The sequence below is a fragment of the Erithacus rubecula genome (assembly GCF_903797595.1).
Source record: "Erithacus rubecula genome assembly, chromosome: 24".
Classification (NCBI taxonomy): domain Eukaryota; kingdom Metazoa; phylum Chordata; class Aves; order Passeriformes; family Muscicapidae; genus Erithacus; species Erithacus rubecula.
The window spans coordinates 6,116,468-6,135,212 of record NC_136676.1 but is presented as its reverse complement, the minus strand read 5'-3'; the positions used below and the strand labels follow the sequence as shown (position 1 = coordinate 6,135,212).

Below are 18,745 nucleotides of genomic sequence, written 5' to 3'. Positions count from 1 at the left end.
TCCCAAAATCCCCAAAATCCCAAAACACCAAATACCAAATCGCCAAATCCCAAACCCCAATCCCCAAACCCCAAATCCCCAAAATCTCCAAAATCCCAAAACACCAAATACCAAATCCCAAATTCCCCAAATCCCAAAATCCCAAAATCCCAAAATCCCAAAAATCCCAAAATCCCCAAATCCCAAACCCCAAACCCCAAACCCCAAATCCCAAAATCCCCAAAATCCCAAAACACCAAATACCAAATCCCCAAATACCAAATCCCAAATTCCCCAAATCCCAAAATCCCAAAATCCCAAAATCCCAAAATCCCAAACCCCAAAATCCCAAAATCCCAAAATCCCAAATCCCAAAATCCCAAAAATCCCAAAATCCCAAATCCCAAATCCCTCCCCAGCCCCTCCAGCTTTGCTGCTGCTGCTTTTCACCAGAATTTTCCTTTTTTTTGAATCATTCCCACAAAAATTTGGGGAATTTTTCTTTTGTGCACGCTGAGATTCGGGATTTCAATATTTTAATTATTTCGTTCATTATTCCATTATTTTAATTATTCCATTCTTTCATTCTTTTAATTATTTCATTCTTTTAATTATTTCATTCTTTTAATTATTTCACCATAGCACTTGTAACCAGCACTGTGGGGTTTTTATTTTATTTTTTGGGATTGATTTGGGTTTTTGTTTTGTTTTGTGGTTTTTTTTTGGTTTTCTTTTGGGTTTGGAAATGAAGGATTGAGATGAGAAAGAACAGAAATAATTTTGTGATTCTTTTCTGTGTTTTCCAATTTAATTCCCAAAAAAAATCCCCAAAACTCGGCAGGTTTGGGATCTTGGGGGGGGGAAATAGGGAGAGTTTGGGATTCAGGGATTTGGGGAAGAATTTGGGATTCTGGAATTGGAGGGAGAGTTTGGGATTTGGGGAAGAATTTGGGATTCTTGGGTTTGGGATTAAAGGGTTTGAGGGAGAATTTGGGATTCAGGGATTTGAGGAAGAATTTGGGATTCTTGGGTTTGGGGGAGAGTTTGGGATTCCAGGATTTGGGGAAGAATTTGGGATTCCAGAATTGGAGGGAGAGTTTGGGATTTGGGGAAGAATTTGGGATTCTGGGATTTGGAGAAGAATTTGGGATTCTTGGGTTTAGGGAAGAATTTGGGATTCCAGGATTTGGAGAAGAATTTGGGATTCTGGGATTTGGGGAAGAATTTGGGATTCTTGGGTTTGGGATTAAAGGGTTTGAGGGAGAGTTTGGGATTCCAGGATTTGAAGAAGAATTTGGGATTCCAGAATTGGAGGGAGAGTTTGGGTTTTGGGGAAGAATTTGGGATTCTGGGATTTGGAGAAGAATTTGGGATTCTTGAGTCTGGGATTCCGGGATTTGAGGGAGAATTTGGGATTCTTGGGTTTGGGATTAAAGGGTTTGAGGGAGAATTTGGGATTCAGGGATTTGGGGAAGAATTTGGGATTCTGGAATTGGAGGGAGAGTTTGGGATTTGGGGAAGAATTTGGGATTCTTGGGTTTGGGATTAAAGGGTTTGAGGGAGAATTTGGGATTCCAGGATTTGGGGAAGAATTTGGGATTCTTGAGTTTGGGGGAGAGTTTGGGATTCCAGGATTTGAAGAAGAATTTGGGATTCCAGAATTGGAGGGAGAGTTTGGGATTTGGGGAAGAATTTGGGATTCTGGGATTTGGAGAAGAATTTGGGATTCTTGGGTCTGGGATTCCGGGATTTGAGGGAGAGTTTGGGATTCCTGGTTTAGGGAAGAATTTGGGATTCCAGGATTTGGAGAAGAATTTGGGATTCTTGGGTTTGGGGGAGAGTTTGGGATTCTGGGATTTGGGGAAGAATTTGGGATTCTTGAGTTTGGGATTCCAGGATTTGAGGGAGAGTTTGGGATTCCAGGATTTGAAGAAGAATTTGGGATTCCAGAATTGGAGGGAGAGTTTGGGATTTGGGGAAGAATTTGGGATTCTTGGGTCTGGGATTCCGGGATTTGAGGGAGAGTTTGGGATTCCAGGATTTGGGGAAGAATTTGGGATTCCAGGATTTTGGGGAGAGTTTGAGATTTGGGGAAGAATTTGGGATTCCTGGGTTTGGGTTTAAAGGGTTTGAGGGAGAATTTGGGATTCCAGGATTTAAGGGAGAATTTGGGATTTGGGGAAGAATTTGGGATTCCAGGATTTGAGGGAGAGTGAATAAATCAACTGGGAAAGCAGTGAAGAAATAAACTGGGAAAAGAGTGAATAAATGAATAAATAAACTGAGAAAAGAATAAATAAATAAAAAAGAAGAGTGAATAAATAAACTGAGAAAAGAATAAATAAATAAAAGAGTGAAAAAATAAACAGAGAAATGAGTGAATAAATAAAAAGAGCAATGAATAAATAAACTGAGAAAAGAGTAAATAAATAAAAAGAAGAGTGAAGAAATAAACTGGGAAAAAGTGAATAAATAAAACCAACAGTGAATAAATAAAACCAGGGAAAGCAGAGAAATCCCAGTTGTTATTTTTGACAGGAAATGAACAATAATCTGATTTTTTTTTTTTTTGTGGTTTGATCAGCTGCCACTCAAGGGGAGTTTCCAGGAGCCAGGAGTGAGGAAAAACACAAAATATTCCCCTGATCCAACAAAAATCCCCCTGGAGCCAGTCTGGAGTGTGGCACTGGGAACATTTCCAGAATGGAAATTCCAAAAAAACCCCAAAAACCTCAAAAGGAAAAAAAAAAAAAAAAAAAAAAGAAAAAAATTTAAAAATCCTGGGAGTTCTTTGGGATGGGTTTGGAATATTGGGGCAGCGAAAAAAGAATTCCCACAAATTTTCTGTGTCCAAATTCAGGTGGATTTTGGGAATTTGGAGTTTTGGGAATTTGGAGTTGCCTGTGTTCAATCCCAAATTAATTTAGTGGGAATTTGGAATTTTCTGTATCCAAATCCAGGTGAATTTTGGGAATTTGGAATTCCCTATGCTCAATCCCAGATGAATTTTGGGAATTCGGGTTTCCCTGTGTCCAATCCCAGATGAATTTCGGGAATTTGGAGTTCCCTGTGTCCAATCCCAGATGAATTTCGGGAATTTGGAGTTCCCTGTGTCCAAATCCAAGAGAATTTCGGTAATTCGGTGTCTCCTGTGTCCAATCCCAGATGAATTTTGGGAATTCGGTGTCTCCTGTGCCCAATCCCAGGTGAATTTTAGGAATTTGGAGTTCCCTGTGTCCAATCCCAGATGAATTTTAGGAATTTGGAATTCCCTATGCCCAATCCCAGGTGGAATTTTGGGAATTCCGAGTCGATCCCTTCCCCTCCACCCCCAGCGCGCCGCTCCCGCCGCTGCTCCAGGGGATCAACCCAAACCTCGGGGGGCGCAGATCGGAGAAACCAAAAACTTTTGGGGAATCTCCTGGATAAAAAACCCAAATCCCAAATTGGCCCGCGATTGCCCGGGAACCCTCCCCGCTGGAATTCCCGCGGGCGCCGATCCCCGCCCGGCTGATCCCGGCGGCGCCGCTCGGGAATTCTCCTCCCCTGCTCCGCTTCTCAGCCCCAGGAATTCTCAATTTCCCTCCTGGAATTCGCCTCTGCCCGGCTGCTGGGGCGAGACGGGAACTGTGAACTCTTTTTCCCATTTTTTTTCCATTTTTTCCCCATTTTTTCCCACTTTTTCCCCATTTTTTCCCACTTTTTCCCCTTTTTTCCTCTTTTTTCCCATTTTTCCCCATTTTTTCCCTTTTTTTTTTCCCTTTTTTTTCCCCCATTTTTTCCCCATTTTTTCCCCATTTTTCCCCTTTTTTCCTCTTTTTTTCCTATTTTTCCCCCCTTTTTTTTTTCTTTTTTTTTTTTTTTTTTTTTCCCCATTTTTCCCCAGTTTTTCCCCATTGTTTTACATTTTCCCCTCATTTTTTCTATTTCCCCCATTTTTTCCCCATTTTTTCCTATTTTCCCCCATTTTTTCCTTTTCTTGCCATTTTTCCCATTTTTTCCCCCATTTATTCCCCATTTTCCCCCATTTTTTTCCCCCTTTTTTCCCCCTTTTTTTCCCCATTTTCCCCATTTTTTCCATATTTTCCCATTTTCCCCCATTTTTTCCCTTTTTTCCCCCATTTTTTTTTCCCATTTTCCCCATTTTTTTCCGCATTGGGGAGTTGGGAGGGCAGAGGAGATTTCTTTAGAAATCTCATTTTTACCAGCTGCTAAAACAAGAAGGAGGAAAAAAATCCTTCATTACTCGACGTGAAACCCTGGATTTAAACCCATAAAACCCCTAAAAAATTGGGATAAACCCCTTTTCCCCCCCCAATTTCCATCTCTTTTTATATTTTTTGGGGAGTTGGGAGGAGCAGAGCTGCAGATCCTGCCGGGATTTGACTCCGGCTGCAGGAATGTGAATGTGTCTGGCTCCGTCCTGGCTGCACATTCCTGCCTTTGTTTGCCCACCCGCGCCGGGAGCGCGCCCAGCTGGGATTTGGGAATGTTCCCGGGGGGATTTGGGGGAGCTTCTGGTGCTGTGGGGGGGGTTTGGGGGAGCAGGAGGAGCTGGGGGGAAATTGGGGGGATTTCCTTTCCCTTTTTCCTTTCCCTTTCCCTTTTTCCTTTTCCCTTTTCCCTTTCCCTTTTCCTTTCTCTTTTCCCTTTCCCTTTTCCTTTCTCTTTTCCCTTTCCCTTTTCCTTTCTCTTTTTCCTTTCCCTTTTCCTTTCTCTTTTTCCTTTTCCCTTTTCCTTTCCCTTTTTTCCTTTCCCCTTTCTCTTTTTCCTTTCCCCTTTCCCCCTTTTTCCTTTCCCTTTTCCCTTTTTCTTTTCCCTTTTTCCCTTTCCTTTCCCTTCTACCTTTCCCCCTTCCCTTTCCCCTTTTCCCTTTCTCTTTTTCCTTTTCCTTTTTCCTTTCCTTTCCTTTCCCTTTTCCTTTTCCCCTTTGCATTCCTTTTTTCCTTTCTCTTTTTCTTTTTTTCCTTCCCTTCCCTTCCCTTCCCTTCCCTTCCCTTCCCTTCCCTTCCCTTCCCTTCCCTTCCCTTCCCTTCCCTTCCCTTCCCTTCCCTTCCCTTCCCTTCCCTTCCCTTCCCTTCCCTTCCCTTCCCTTCCCTTCCCTTCCCTTTTCCCTTTTCCCTTTTCCCTTTTCCCTTTTCCCTTTTCCCTTTTCCCTTTTCCCTTTTCCCTTTCCCCTTTCCCCTTTCCCCTTTCCCCTTTTCCCTTCCCAAATAAATTTTAAATTTAACGTTGGCTTTCAGAGATTTTTTTTTTTTCCCTTAGGTTTTAATGATTCCTGCACCTGTCCAAAGCCTGGGAAACTCTGGGATCTGCTCCCAAATCTGCTCCCAAATCTCCCTGTCCCTGCAGGAGCAAATCCACACAAAATCCAGGAGAAAAATTCCCAAATATTGATCCGGGTGGGCAAATCCCAAATGGAAAAATCCCCCTTGGGGGAAAGTGATGGAGGGATCTGTCAAGCAGAGCTTGGAATTCCAGGAGAGCTGGAAAGTGCCAGAAATCCGAGAGTCTGGAATGTGACTAAAATAAATATTCCCTGCTGGGTGTTTATTTTGTCTGGAGGTTCCTGTTCAGGGCTGCAAATCCCTGCCCTGGGATTCTCCAGGGATTGAAGGTGGATTTGGGGATTTACCTGCTGCAAATGAGGCTGGAATCACATCCTGGAATCCCAGAAGGATCCAGCTGGGATGGAATTCCAGCATTTGTTGATCCAACCCCCATAAATCCCAAAAAAAGGGATTTTTCTTTCCTCAGGGAAGCAGCTGAATCCTTGGAAAATTGTGTTCCAAATCCTTGGAGGGATTTATTCAGGACTGGATGGGAATCCTGCTCCAAATTCAGGATTTTCCAGGGAATCCAGGGCCTGACATTGCCCTAAAGTGGATTTTGGGATTTAGCAGCTGCAAATCTTTCCCTAATTCCTTAATTCCCTCATTCCTTCATTCCTTCATTCCCTCATTCCCTCATTCCTTACTGGGAATTGTGGTCCAGACTGGAATTGTGCTGAGATGGAATCACACACCTGAAGGAAAAATAAAATTAAATCCAAACTGTTCAGCTTGGAAATAAAATTCCCTAAAATCCAAAAAAAAGCAGAGAAGAGGAGGAAAAGTGTCAGAATTGCTTGGTGCAATCCCAGAATATTTTCCTGTTGGAAAAAGGAGATTCCAGCCTGGGAGAGCAGAGTGAATCCAGCTGATTTTCATTCCAGGAAATTTGGATTCATTCCCTGGAGGATTTAATTAGCCATGGAAGGAAAATTAATTAGGTAGAAGAAAGGGAGAACCAGGAGTTTTCCATTGTTTCCAAATAAACACCAGAGGCTGGGCAGGTTTTGGGATGCAAGGAGGAGAAAACAAAAAAAAAAAAAAAGAAAGAGGGAAAAATTGATTCCAACCTTAAAAAAAAAAAAGGGAAAAACTTTTGGGATTTTTGGGATTTTCTTTGGGATAATTCCTTGGGAATGAGGGGCAGATTTTCCTTTTTTTTCCCTTTTTTTTTTCCATTTTTTTTCCATTTTTTTTAGCTGGGAGCAGATGGAAAATGGGCCCCAGAACCTGCAGTGGGGAGGGGCCACACATGGAAATGTTTTTGGAGAGTTTTTCCTGAGATTAAGATGGATTTCAATTGGTAAATCCAAGTCCAACTTCCTGGTTTGTTTTTTTCCTGGATAAAAAAATAAATCCAAAATTCCCTCTAAAAAATCCCACTTTGGGACCCCAAATAATGGATAATTACATTAATAATAAATCCCAATATTTGGGTTTATTCCATAAGGCTCAGCCTTATGATGAGTCCTTTTCCTTCCAAACTCAGGTTTTCCTGAAGGAATCCCTTTTTCTTTTTGGGATTTTTTTTGGTGGTTTTGTGGGTTCCTTGGGCGTTTTTGGGGAGATTTTTTTGGTGGAATTTTGGGGTTTTTTGGGGATTTTCTATCTGGTTTCAGCTCCTTGCTCACTGCTCTCACCAGGACACATCTCCTGGTTTTCCTGGATTTCCTGATGGAATTCCAAGTTGGTTTCTCCCATCTGGACTCCAGACACCCAGAGCAGATGTTCCCACTGGTCAGAGCCTTCCAGATGTTCCCAGCCTTGGGATGTTTGTTTTAGCCAGGCAAAATCCCAAAAATCCCCCACAAATCCCAAATCCAGGAGGAAATCAGCATGGGAATGACTGACTGCTCCTCATGGATGATTGTGGGGCTTTTTCCTATGGGATCATGGAAAGTTTTTTATGGGATCATGGAGCATTTTCTTATGGGATCATGGAGCATTTTCTTATGGGATCATGAGGCTTTTCCCTATGGGATCATGGAATCTTTTTTATGGGATCATGGAGCATTTTCTTATGGGATCACAGAGTCTTTTCCTATGGGGTCAGGGATCATTTTCTTTATGGGATCATGGGGCTTTTCCCTATGGGATCATGGAATCTTTTTTATGGGATCATGGGGCCTTTCCCTATGGGATCATGGAGTCTTTTTTATGGGATCATGGGGCTTTTCCCTATGGGATCATGGAGTCTTTTTTATGGGATCATGGGGCTTTTTCCTATGGGATCATGGAATCTTTTCTTATGAGATCACAGAACCTTTTCCTATGGGATCAGGGAGGCTTTTCCTATGAGACTACAGAGTCTTTTCCTATGAGATCATGAAACCTTTCCTTTTGGGACCATGGAGCCTTTTTTTATGGGATCCTGGAGCCTTTTCCTATGGGATCACTGAGCCTTTTCCTATGGGATCATGAAGCCTTTTCCTATGGGATCACTGAGCCTTTTCCTATGGGATCATGAATCCTTTTCCTATGGGATCACAGAACCTTTTCCTATGGGATCACAGAACCTTTTCCTATGGGATCACTGAACCTTTTCCTATGGGATCACTGAGCCTTTTCCTATGGGATCACAGAACCTTTTCCTATGGGATCACTGAACCTTTTCCTATGGGATCACTGAGCCTTTTCCTATGGGATCACAGAACCTTTTCCTATGGGATCATGAAGCCTTTTCCTATGGGATCACAGAACCTTTTCCTATGGGATCACTGAGCCTTTTCCTATGGGATCACTGAGCCTTTTCCTATGGGATCACAGAACCTTTTCCTATGGGATCATGAATCCTTTTCCTATGGGATCACTGAGCCTTTTCCTATGGGATCACAGAACCTTTTCCAATGGGATCACTGAACCTTTTCCTATGGGATCATGAAGCCTTTTCCTATGGGATCACTGAGCATTTTCCAATGGGATCACAGAACCTTTTCCTATGGGATCATGAAGCCTTTTCCTATGGGATCACTGAGCCTTTTCCTATGGGATCACAGAACCTTTTCCTATGGGATCATGAATCCTTTTCCTATGGGATCATTAAGCCTTTTCCTATGGGATCATGAATCCTTTTCCTATGGGATCACTGAACCTTTTCCTATGGGATCACAGAACCTTTTCCTATGGGATCACTGAGCCTTTTCCTATGGGATCACTGAGCCTTTTCCTATGGGATCACTGAACCTTTTCCAATGGGATCACAGAACCTTTTCCTATGGGATCACTGAGCCTTTTCCTATGGGATCATGAAGCCTTTTCCTATGGGATCACTGAGCCTTTTCCTATGGGATCACTGAACCTTTTCCTATGGGATCATGAAGCCTTTTCCTATGGGATCACTGAACCTTTTCCTATGGGATCATGAAGCCTTTTCCTATGGGATCACAGAACCTTTTCCTATGGGATCACTGAGCCTTTTCCTATGGGATCACAGAACCTTTTCCTATGGGATCACAGAACCTTTTCCTATGGGATCATGAAGCCTTTTCCTATGGGATCATGAAGCCTTTTCCTATGGGATCATGAATCCTTTTCCTATGGGATCATGAATCCTTTTCCTATGGGATCACAGAACCTTTTCCTATGGGATCACAGAACCTTTTCCTATGGGATCACTGAGCCTTTTCCTATGGGATCACAGAACCTTTTCCTATGGGATCACTGAGCCTTTTCCTATGGGATCACAGAACCTTTTCCTATGGGATCACTGAACCTTTTCCTATGGGATCACAGAACCTTTTCCTATGGGATCATGAAGCCTTTTCCTATGGGATCACTGAGCCTTTTCCTATGGGATCACTGAACCTTTTCCTATGGGATCATTAAGCCTTTTCCTATGGGATCATGAATCCTTTTCCTATGGGATCACTGAACCTTTTCCTATGGGATCACTGAGCCTTTTCCTATGGGATCACAGAACCTTTTCCTATGGGATCATGAAGCCTTTTCCTATGGGATCACTGAACCTTTTCCTATGGGATCACTGAGCATTTTCCTATGGGATCACAGAACCTTTTCCTATGGGATCATGAATCCTTTTCCTATGGGATCATGAAGCCTTTTCCTATGGGATCATGAAGCCTTTTCCTATGGGATCACTGAACCTTTTCCTATGGGATCACTGAACCTTTTCCTATGGGATCACAGAACCTTTTCCTATGGGATCATGAAGCCTTTTCCTATGGGATCACTGAACCTTTTCCTATGGGATCACTGAACCTTTTCCTATCGGATCATGGAGCATTTTCCAATGGGATCACTGAACCTTTTTCTATGGAATCACTGAGTCTTTCCCTAAGGGATCATGGACCTTTCTCCCCATGGACCACAGAACCTTTTCCTATGGGATCACTGAACCTTTTCCTATGGGATCACAGAACCTTTTCCCAGTGATCCCAGTCCCATCTCCATTCTGGGAATGCTCCAGGCACAGGAATTCGGGGGTGGCAGCCCCGTGGGGGAGCAGGGTGATCCCTGATCCCACCCCCCGTTCCCTGAAGCCTCGGCAGGCTCAGCCTGGGATGCGATTCCCACCTCCCCGCGCCGCGTGGCTTGGCCAGAGCCCTGCTGGAACGTCGTCCCTTTAATTCCCTAATAACAGCTTCTCCCTCCAGCCAGGCTGGAGCCATCACCCACAGCAGCCCCTGGCATGAAAAACTCCTCTGTGTCTGTGACACTGGGGTCTTTGATGGGATGGTTTCAGCAGCAGGGATTAAATATCCCAAATATCCCAATTAGTGCGATTCACAATTAGTGACAAGGCTGGTCGCTCTCCAACATTCCCCAAGGGCGCGGGAGGGACGCGGCAGGAGGAGGGAGGCGGCGGGATTATTCGATTATTCGATGGATTGTGGGGATAAATGGGAGGGGGAATTCACCTCCCAGCGCAAATTCCCCCTCTCAGAGCGGTGGAAAAATGGAATTTTGGGACTCTGCCCTGCAAGCAGCAAAGGAGAGGCTGGATCTGAACTCGAATAAATTCGCCCAGTAAAAATTCTTTATATTATAGTAATATAAAGAATTAATTAATTTGTATTCTGTATCCTGCCCAAGCCCCCAAACAAAGGAATTTCCCTATGAATTCCCACTTCTTTGTGGGAATGAGAGGGAAAAAAGCTCGGACAGGTAGTTTTGAGTCCTAAAATGTCCAAGGGGAAGCACAGGAATGTTAAAAGCCTCTCCAGTTCTGGCTGGAAATCCAGGTGGGTTCCTGGCTGTGCTCTTGAGGTCCCAAATTTGGGAATCAAAGGTTGGAAAATCCCTTTAGGATCCTCAAATCCAGCCATGAACCATCTGGGTGATGTTGTTCCCCAGGGCACCTACAATAAAATTCTCATTGCCCCTGGATTGTTCTGGATTTACCCAGAAAAAGAAAAAAAAACTGGGGAAAAAAAAATCCTCCATTTCCCTCTAACCTGGATCCCCCATTCCCAGCCAGGGCAGGATCCCCCCAGCACTGCAGGCTGATCCCAAAAATCCTTTAAGGATCATTTCATCCCAATTTCTACCCTTCATTATTTTCCTCGACTTCCCTTTCCTGCTCTGCAAAACCAGAGAGGGGAACAGACAAAGCTGTGGAAAAATTTTGGATTTAAAGCGTTAAAAAAAGACACAGAGGGGGGGAAAAAAAAAAAAAAAATCCTGGCTTTTAAATCAACCTCAGCATTCCTGATGCCGTTGTTTACAGCCTCTGTTCCAGCCCATTTCACGGACAAAAGCCAAGGGAAATGAGCTGTTTGATGTCTGCAAAGCCATGGAAAAGCCATGGAAAAGCCTCCCATGGAAAGGGAAGCGGTGGGATAAACAGTCCCTGATTGCAGGGAAGGGGCTGCAGGGAAAGCAGGGAGCCAGGGGCAGGAGGGGAAGGGGGTGATTCAGGGAATGGGGACAGTGGGACACTCAGAATCACGGAATTGGGGAATATCCTGAGCTGGGAGGATAGAATCCAACCCTTATCCCTGCCCAGGATGCCCCAAAATCCCACCTGGGAGTGTTGTCCAAAACAGGGAAATCAGGGAATCGGAGACAGGAAGGGAAAGGGATAATTCAGAATCATGGAATTGGGGAATATCCTGAACTGGAGGATCCACAGGATCAGATCCAACCCTTATCCCTGCCCAGGACACCCCAAAATCCCACCTGGGAGTGTTGTCCAAAAAACTCCTGGAGCTCTGGGAGCCTTGGGAATGTGACATTCCCTGAGGATCCTGTTCTTCCTCTGGGGGAAGAACCTTTCCCCGATATCCAGGAACCTTTTCCCCAAATCCTGGAACCTTTTCCCAAATCCAGGAGCCTTTTCCCAAATCCAGGAACCTTTTCCCAAATCCAGGAGCCTTTTCTCAAATCCAGGAGCCTTTTCTCAAATCCAAGAGCCTTTTCCCCAAATCCTGGAGCCTTTTCTCAAATCCAGGATCCTTTTCCCCAAATCCTGGAGCCTTTTCCCAAATCCAGGACCTTTCCATCAGGGAAAAGGGAGCCCCATTTAGGATCTGGATGAAATGGAAGCAGCTCCCTTTGGCTCCAGAAATTCTGGAGTAAATGTCCTGGAATTTTCATCCCATAAGACAAAACCTTTGTGTTAAATATTCCTAAAATTTGATTTTCCTGGGTTTTTTTTTCTTTTTCCTGCATAATCCAACTCTCCCGCTTCTTCCAATTCCCCAATCCAGGAATTTGCAGCCAATCCCAACCTGCTCCTGCCTTTTCCTTTTCCTTCCCAACCCACAGAGAAATCCCTGATCAATACAAGCCATGGAAGGGGAAAACAGAAGAAGGAAGGAAAATTTTGGGCCTTTGATGTCTGATTTCATCTGGAAAGCATCGCCAGCCAAATATTTTGGGATAAACAGCTGTCAGGAGTAGGGAATGACTGGATCCACATGGATGGGGTGAGCCCAAAAATGGGAAAATGGAAAAATGGGATGATCCCAAATATTCCTGTTGATCCAACTCATTCACTGTGGGAATGATGAGGAAAATTCCTGGAAATTCAGTTTGAACCCTCCCGTGTCACTGTGCCCATCATCCTACCACGGCCACTGTGAAGAGCTGGGATCTGTCCCCCAAATTCCCACAGGAATTTTAAACTTGGAATTAAGTCTCTCTCCCAATTTTTCTAATCTTTGTTTTCTCTTCACCCAGGTGATTCCTGAGGCTCCATTTGGAGGATGGACCCTGACTCTGCTCAGGAATTGTTTTTCCAAGCTAAACACAGCTCTGTTTATTCCCTGCCTCTTTCCAAGAAGGAATTACAGCCAGGAGCTGCTGCTGGGACACTCCAAGAAAGACAAAAATCCCTCTTGGAATAAAACCAAAATAATTTCCCCCCCTCTAAATTCCTCCTTTCCCCCTCACTTCTACCTCATCCTAAGGAATCCTGTTATCCCCACCTTGCAATATTTATGGATTTCCTCGGAGACAGAGCACTTTGGGGAGATTGCAGCTCGGGTTTTAGGATTTATTTCATATTTTATTTATGTCTCCAGCCCCGCTGTCTGAGGCTGAAAATAGCGACCGGCTCTGATCTTATCAGCGGCTCTCGGAGACTCCAATTGTCTCCTCCCGCAGAAATCGGATCCCGGCTCTTGTTTTCTTATCCCTCTCCCTTGTCCTCAGAAACCTCCCCACGCAGCTTTTCAGGAGCCAGATTGGAATTTTAGAAGGTGGAAGATAATTTTTTTTTTTTTTTTTTTTGCAAAAGTGCAGCCAGGGCTGCAGCCCAAAGGTTTTGGGGTCGATGTTCTGAGGGAGAAACTGAGGCAAAAATTCCATTTTAGCAGCTCTTGCCGCTCAATTCCTTTAGAATTGTGGATGCACAGCACCAGGCTGAGGCAAAAATTTCATTTTATCATTTATTATTAATTTTTTAAAGTGTAAAATAATCGGGCTCTGCTTGAAATCCAGCCAGGGCTGCAGCCCAAAGCCTTTGGAATCGGTGCCTGAGGGGAACAATTTGTTCCCAATGTTCTGAGGGAGAAACTGAGGTAAAAATTCCATTTTAGCAGCTCTTTCCACTCAATTCTTTTAGAATTATGGATGCTGAGGTAAAAATTCCATTTGATAATCTATTTTTAATTTTTAAAAGTGTAAAATAATCTGGTTCTTCTCAAAATCCAGCCAGGCTGCAGCCCAAAGCTTTAGGGATCGGCACCTGAGGAGAATGATTTGTTCACAATATTCTGAGGGAGAAACTGAGGCAAAAATTCCATTTTAACAACTCTTTACGCTCAATTCCTTTAGAATTATGGATGCTGAGGCAAAAATTACATTTTATTATTTATAATTAATTTTTAAAGTGCAAAATAATCGGGTTCTTCCCAAAATTCAGCCAGGCCTGCAGCCCAAAGCTTTAGGGATTGGTGCCTGAGGGGAACGATTTGTTCCCAATGTTCTGAGGGAGAAACTGAGGTAAAAATTCCATTTTATCATCTTTTCCTGCTCAATTCCTTTAGAATTATGGATTCTGAGGCAAAAATTCCATTTTATCACTTATTATTAATTTCTAAAGTGTAAAATAATCGGGCTCTGCTTGAAATCCAGCCAGGGCTGCAGCCCAAAGCTTTAGGGTGCCTGAGGGGAACAATTTGTTCCCAATGTTCTGAGGGAGAAACTGAGGTAAAAATTTCATTTTATCATCTTTTCCTGCTCAATTCCTTTAGAATTATGCATGCTGAGGCAAAAAATCCATTTTATCATTTATTATTAATTTTTAAAGTGTAAAATAATCGGGTTCTTCTCAAAATCCAGCCAGGCCTGCAGCCCAAAGCCTTTGTTCCCAATGTTCTGAGGGAGAAAATGAGGTAAAAATTCCATTTTATTTTCTCTTCCTGCTCAATTCTTAGGGAATTATGGATTCAAAGCACCAGGCTGGGATTAGTTTGGATATTTGGGAATTTTTCCTGCAGGAAATGGGATGGGCTGCACAGGGAAGTGTCCCCAAAACCCACCTGGGTTCATTTTATTAATTTTTTAATTAATTTAATTCACTTTATTAATTAATTGGGTTCATTTTATTAATTTTTTCCTGTATTTTGGGGGCTTTTTTGTGGCTTCTACAAAGGTTTCCTCATTAATTTCCCATGGATTCCATGAAATAATAATTCTCTATCTTCAATAATTCCCTCATAATTCCATTTTTTAATTGGACAATTTTTTTCCTTTCCCTTTTTTCTCCAATTAAACACGTTAAAATTAGAGAGCACCACTCGATTTTAGACATGAACACCTTGTTTTGGACAGATAAATTCCAATTTTTTTAAAGGAATTGGCACTTTTAAAAGGCTTGGAGTGACATCTAGCGACTGCCTGGGACAGGCAGGAAAAATTGGGAATAAATTCCAAAAGGAATTTGTTTCAACAGCAAAATCACCAAGTTATTGCTAATTATTTATGGGGAAAAAAATTAGATTATTTTAATTTTTGATGGAAATTTGAGCTCTTTGTGTGAACGTGAAATGTTTGAAATTTGGAGGAAAATAGTTTTAAAATTATTGGAATTCTGGGGATTGAAGATTCCAAGGAAATTGGGGTGAAAAAAAAATTCCCTTGAAATAATTTGGCTCATCCTCACCTGATTTTGCTTCCCTGGTGGAATTTTCCAGGGGAAATAAAGTGAAAAGGTGGATTAAATAATGGGAAAGTTGATGTTATTCTGGGAATAAATGGATTTATTTGGAATTTTCCCAGGAAAAAGGGTAAAGGTGGAAAAAACAATGGGGAAATTTACATTCTGATGGGAATAAATGGATTTATTTGTAATTTTTCAGGGAAAAAAGGATGAGTGGAATAAAATAATGAGCAAATGGAAGTTATGATGGGAATAATTTGATTTATTTATAATTTTCTGGGGGGAAAAAGGGTAAAAGTGGAAAAAAATAATGGGAAAATGGGTATTATTATGGGAATAAATGGATTTATTTGTAATTTTTCAGAGAAAAAAGGATGAGTGGAATAAAATAATGAGCAAATGGAAGTTATGATGGGAATAAATTGATTTATTTATAATTTTCTGGGGGGAAAAAGGGTAAAAGTGGAAAAAAATAATGGGAAAATGGGTATTATTATGGGAATAAATGGATTTATTTGTAATTTTCCTGGGAAAATAAAGAGAATACACTGGTAAGAATTATAAATAAATATAATTATAAATAAATATTCACATTACAGGTAATTAATCACATTTACAGACAACATTAATGAACCTCAGATGGCAAATGGATGTTTAAAAAACTGGAGTTTGCTGACATCATGGAAAATTCATTTGGAACAGGATATTTTGGGAAAAAATACTCTCTGGTAATCCCTAAGCATGCATTATAATAATAATTATAATAATAATAATTACAATTATTATAATAATTGAGTTTAACATGCTAAAATAAGAAGAGTTTTTGCAAGGATTTTAGTTTTAAGGAAAAAAAAAAAGCCTTGAAATTCTCAAAATAGAAGAATCTTCTGAAGATTTTTAATCTTCAATAATTAATTAAAACAAGAATAACAAAATAAAAAACTAACTAATTGATCCCTTTGGTATTCCTAATCCCTAAAATTCCTAATTTTGCTAAGAAGCAAAAAAAAAGAAAGAGAAATTGGCACTTTTTAAATTTTTTTTTTTGCCATTTGTCTCTTCCAGTCAGAGTTGGGAAGGAGGGAATGGAATGGGAATGAAAGTGCAGAGTGCAACAAACACCAAAAAAACCCCAAAAAAATCACAAAAAAAAAAAAAAAAAAAGACATTTAATAATGAAATTTTACATTTACAAAGTAAAATCTGCTCACGCTGCAGGAGCTGCAGGTGGCACAGGAAAAATTTTGGAGCAGCTGCCACTGAAAAATGTTGGAATTTCAGGTTTGGAGATAAATAAATAATGTCTGAGCCCTGTGTGAGCTCTGATTATTTTGGTTATTATTCTGATTATTTAGCCAGGACTGAGGAGGAAAAAAATCCCATCTGTGGATGTGTCACTGATAAAAAATTCAATTTTAGTTCCTCTACAAGGAATTTTTGGAGAGAAGGAAGGAATTCCCTCAGTTTTGAGCACTTAAATGTGATTTTTTTTTTTAAGTGTGGTAAAAAGAGAAATAAAGTTCTCAAAGTTGAATTTTTGGAGTAGGGAGAACTTTTTTCTCTTGACTACACAAAGTTCATTTTTATACCTTAAATCCCCATCTTTGGGGATAAAAATGCTTTTTGAACTCCCACTGATCAATTCCTGCTCATTTGTCTTCTAAATAAATTGAAATTTGAAGCCTGCAATGTCTTGGAGCAGCCAGGGAGTTCTTGAGTGTTGGAGGGAAATGAATTCCAAACAACACCTGGAGGCTTTGCAAAGCCAAAAAAAAAAAAAATTCTTCTCCTAAATTAAAATAAATTCCATTTCTGCCAAAACTCAGCCACCTCCCTTAGGAGCTGCCAGGTGATTTATGTACATTGCCTTTCAAACAGCAAAAAGAGACAAATTAACAGATTGAATGATTCCATTCTCTGCCAGAGAGATAAAGAGGAAAAGCTGATTTCTTTTCCTGCCTCTGGCAATAAGCTGATCTCAAATTTGGGCTCTTCCCTCTGTGCCAAGTTGGCATTTCCCTGCCAAGGAATAAAGAGCAGCTTCATTCCAGCCTTATCAGCAAAACTTATCATGACCTTTAGCAAATAAACATCAGAATCTCTTCAAACTTTTCATTCTCTCTCTCTCTTGGTTTTTTAGACTCTTTCTGTGTTTTGCCACCTTTTATTTGCCTTCAATCCTGGCATTTGACCTTTTTCTGTGCTGTCACCTGTTTTATTTGATTTATTTTTTTTAAGCATTTTGACCCATGCCACGTCAGCACTTCCAGGGAGTCACAGGGTGCCAGAATGAGTCGTGCAAAACCTTTGAAAGAGTAATTAACCCCTGACTCCAATTAACAGCAATTCCCAAAATCCAGCCAGGGCTGCATCCCAAAGCCTTTGGGACTGGTGCCCGAGGGGAACGATTTGTTCCCAATATTCTGAGGGAGAAACTGAGGCCAAAATTTCATTTTCTCAGCTCTTCCCACTCAGTTCTGCTGGAATTACAGATCCACAGCACCAGGCTGTGATTTGGGAAGTCTGTCCATGGATACGGAGTGGAAAATTCCAAGAATCCTGACTCCAATTAAACGCAATTCCCAAAATCCAGCCATGCCTGCACGCCAAACCCTCCGTGCCCAATGTTCTGAGGGAGAAACCGAGGCGAGAATTCCATTTTGACAGGAATTTTGCCGGTGTAACAGCGAGCAGAGTCCATCACCCCGAGCCCTTCAGGGGATGCCATCCTTCCTCTGGCAGCACTGCGAGGGAGGCACCCCCCAGTCGTACATGTAGGAAAGCCGCAGTTTCACCTCCTCCTTACACAGCTTCCCTTCCTTGGCCAGCGTCTGGTGCTTCTCCAGCATGTCCTCGATGCTCTGCTTGTGGGTCACGATGTATTTGTTGTTGCAGCCGCGCGATTTGTACTCGGTGTCGAAGCGGGGGTCGTGCACTCTCTTCACGTCGATGGGCGCCAGCCACACGCCCAGGGACACGTCCTCGCTCTGCCACAGGTTCAGGTAGTCGCTGCTGAGGCGCAAGTAGCGCACCAGATCGGCGGAGATCACGTAGCCGCCGCCCAGCGCGTAGGGCAGGTAATAATCACACAGCAGCCAGGCGCTCTCCTTCCATTTCCCCCCGGATTTCACCCGCCCGCGGCCCGAGAAGAAGCCCCAGTAAAGGCGCCGCGGCTCTTTAGCCCGCAGCTCCTCCACCAGCACATCCAAGCGCACGAAGGTGTCGTCGTCGGCCTTGAGGGCGAACTGGAAGTCCAGGTGCGCATCCAGCCACACGTAGGTAGCCAGCACCTTGGCCGTGAGGTTCTCGTACGAGTCGCGCAGCTCGGGCAGCAGCAGCAGGTCGCGGTGGCGGCTCTGCTCCAGCTCCAGGCTCCGCAGCTCCTCGGCGCCCAGCCCCGCCGTGCCCACCACGAAGCGGCTCCAGACGTGGCCGTGAGGCGCCTGCCGCGCCGCCGCCATCCAGGTGCTGCGGATGATGCTGCGCCGCTCGCTGTACTTGGGGCCGCTCATCACCACCACGGCCAGCAGAGCGCTGCCCTCAGCGTTGGCCGGGGGCGCGGCGCGGGCCCCGCGGCCGGGCTGGCTGTGAGGGAGCGCGGGGGGCGCGGGCAGCGGGCGCAGCCCCTCGGAGGTGCACTTAGCGAGGTAGAGCAGCACGGCGGCGCAGAGCGAGAGCCCGCCGAGCCCCAGCGCCGTGCGGTGCCGGCTCAGCCGCCGCAGCGCCTTCATGGCCGCGGGGCCCCTCACGGCCGGCGCCGCGACCACGCCCACCGCGTTTAGGCGGGAACGGCGCTACGGCCACCAGGAGGGGACAAGCTTCCTGCAGGAGCGCTCACCGCGCTGGGGTGGTTTCATGGCTCTCCTGCGCT

General features: G+C 43.4%; 2 protein-coding genes across 2 annotated transcripts in view; both read right to left on the bottom strand.

The window, feature by feature from the left end:
- INTS11 (integrator complex subunit 11) overlaps window positions 1–18,745 on the bottom strand; it is a 258,653-nt gene that overhangs the window by 152,850 nt on the left and 87,058 nt on the right. The gene's annotated exons all lie outside the window — the stretch shown is intronic.
- On the bottom strand, window positions 15,427–18,734 carry B3GALT6 (beta-1,3-galactosyltransferase 6). Its single transcript, XM_079326235.1, has one exon. The coding sequence runs from the start codon at window positions 18,603–18,605 to the stop codon at window positions 17,589–17,591; it is 1,017 nt and encodes a 338-aa protein (XP_079182361.1). The 5' UTR covers window positions 18,606–18,734; the 3' UTR covers window positions 15,427–17,588.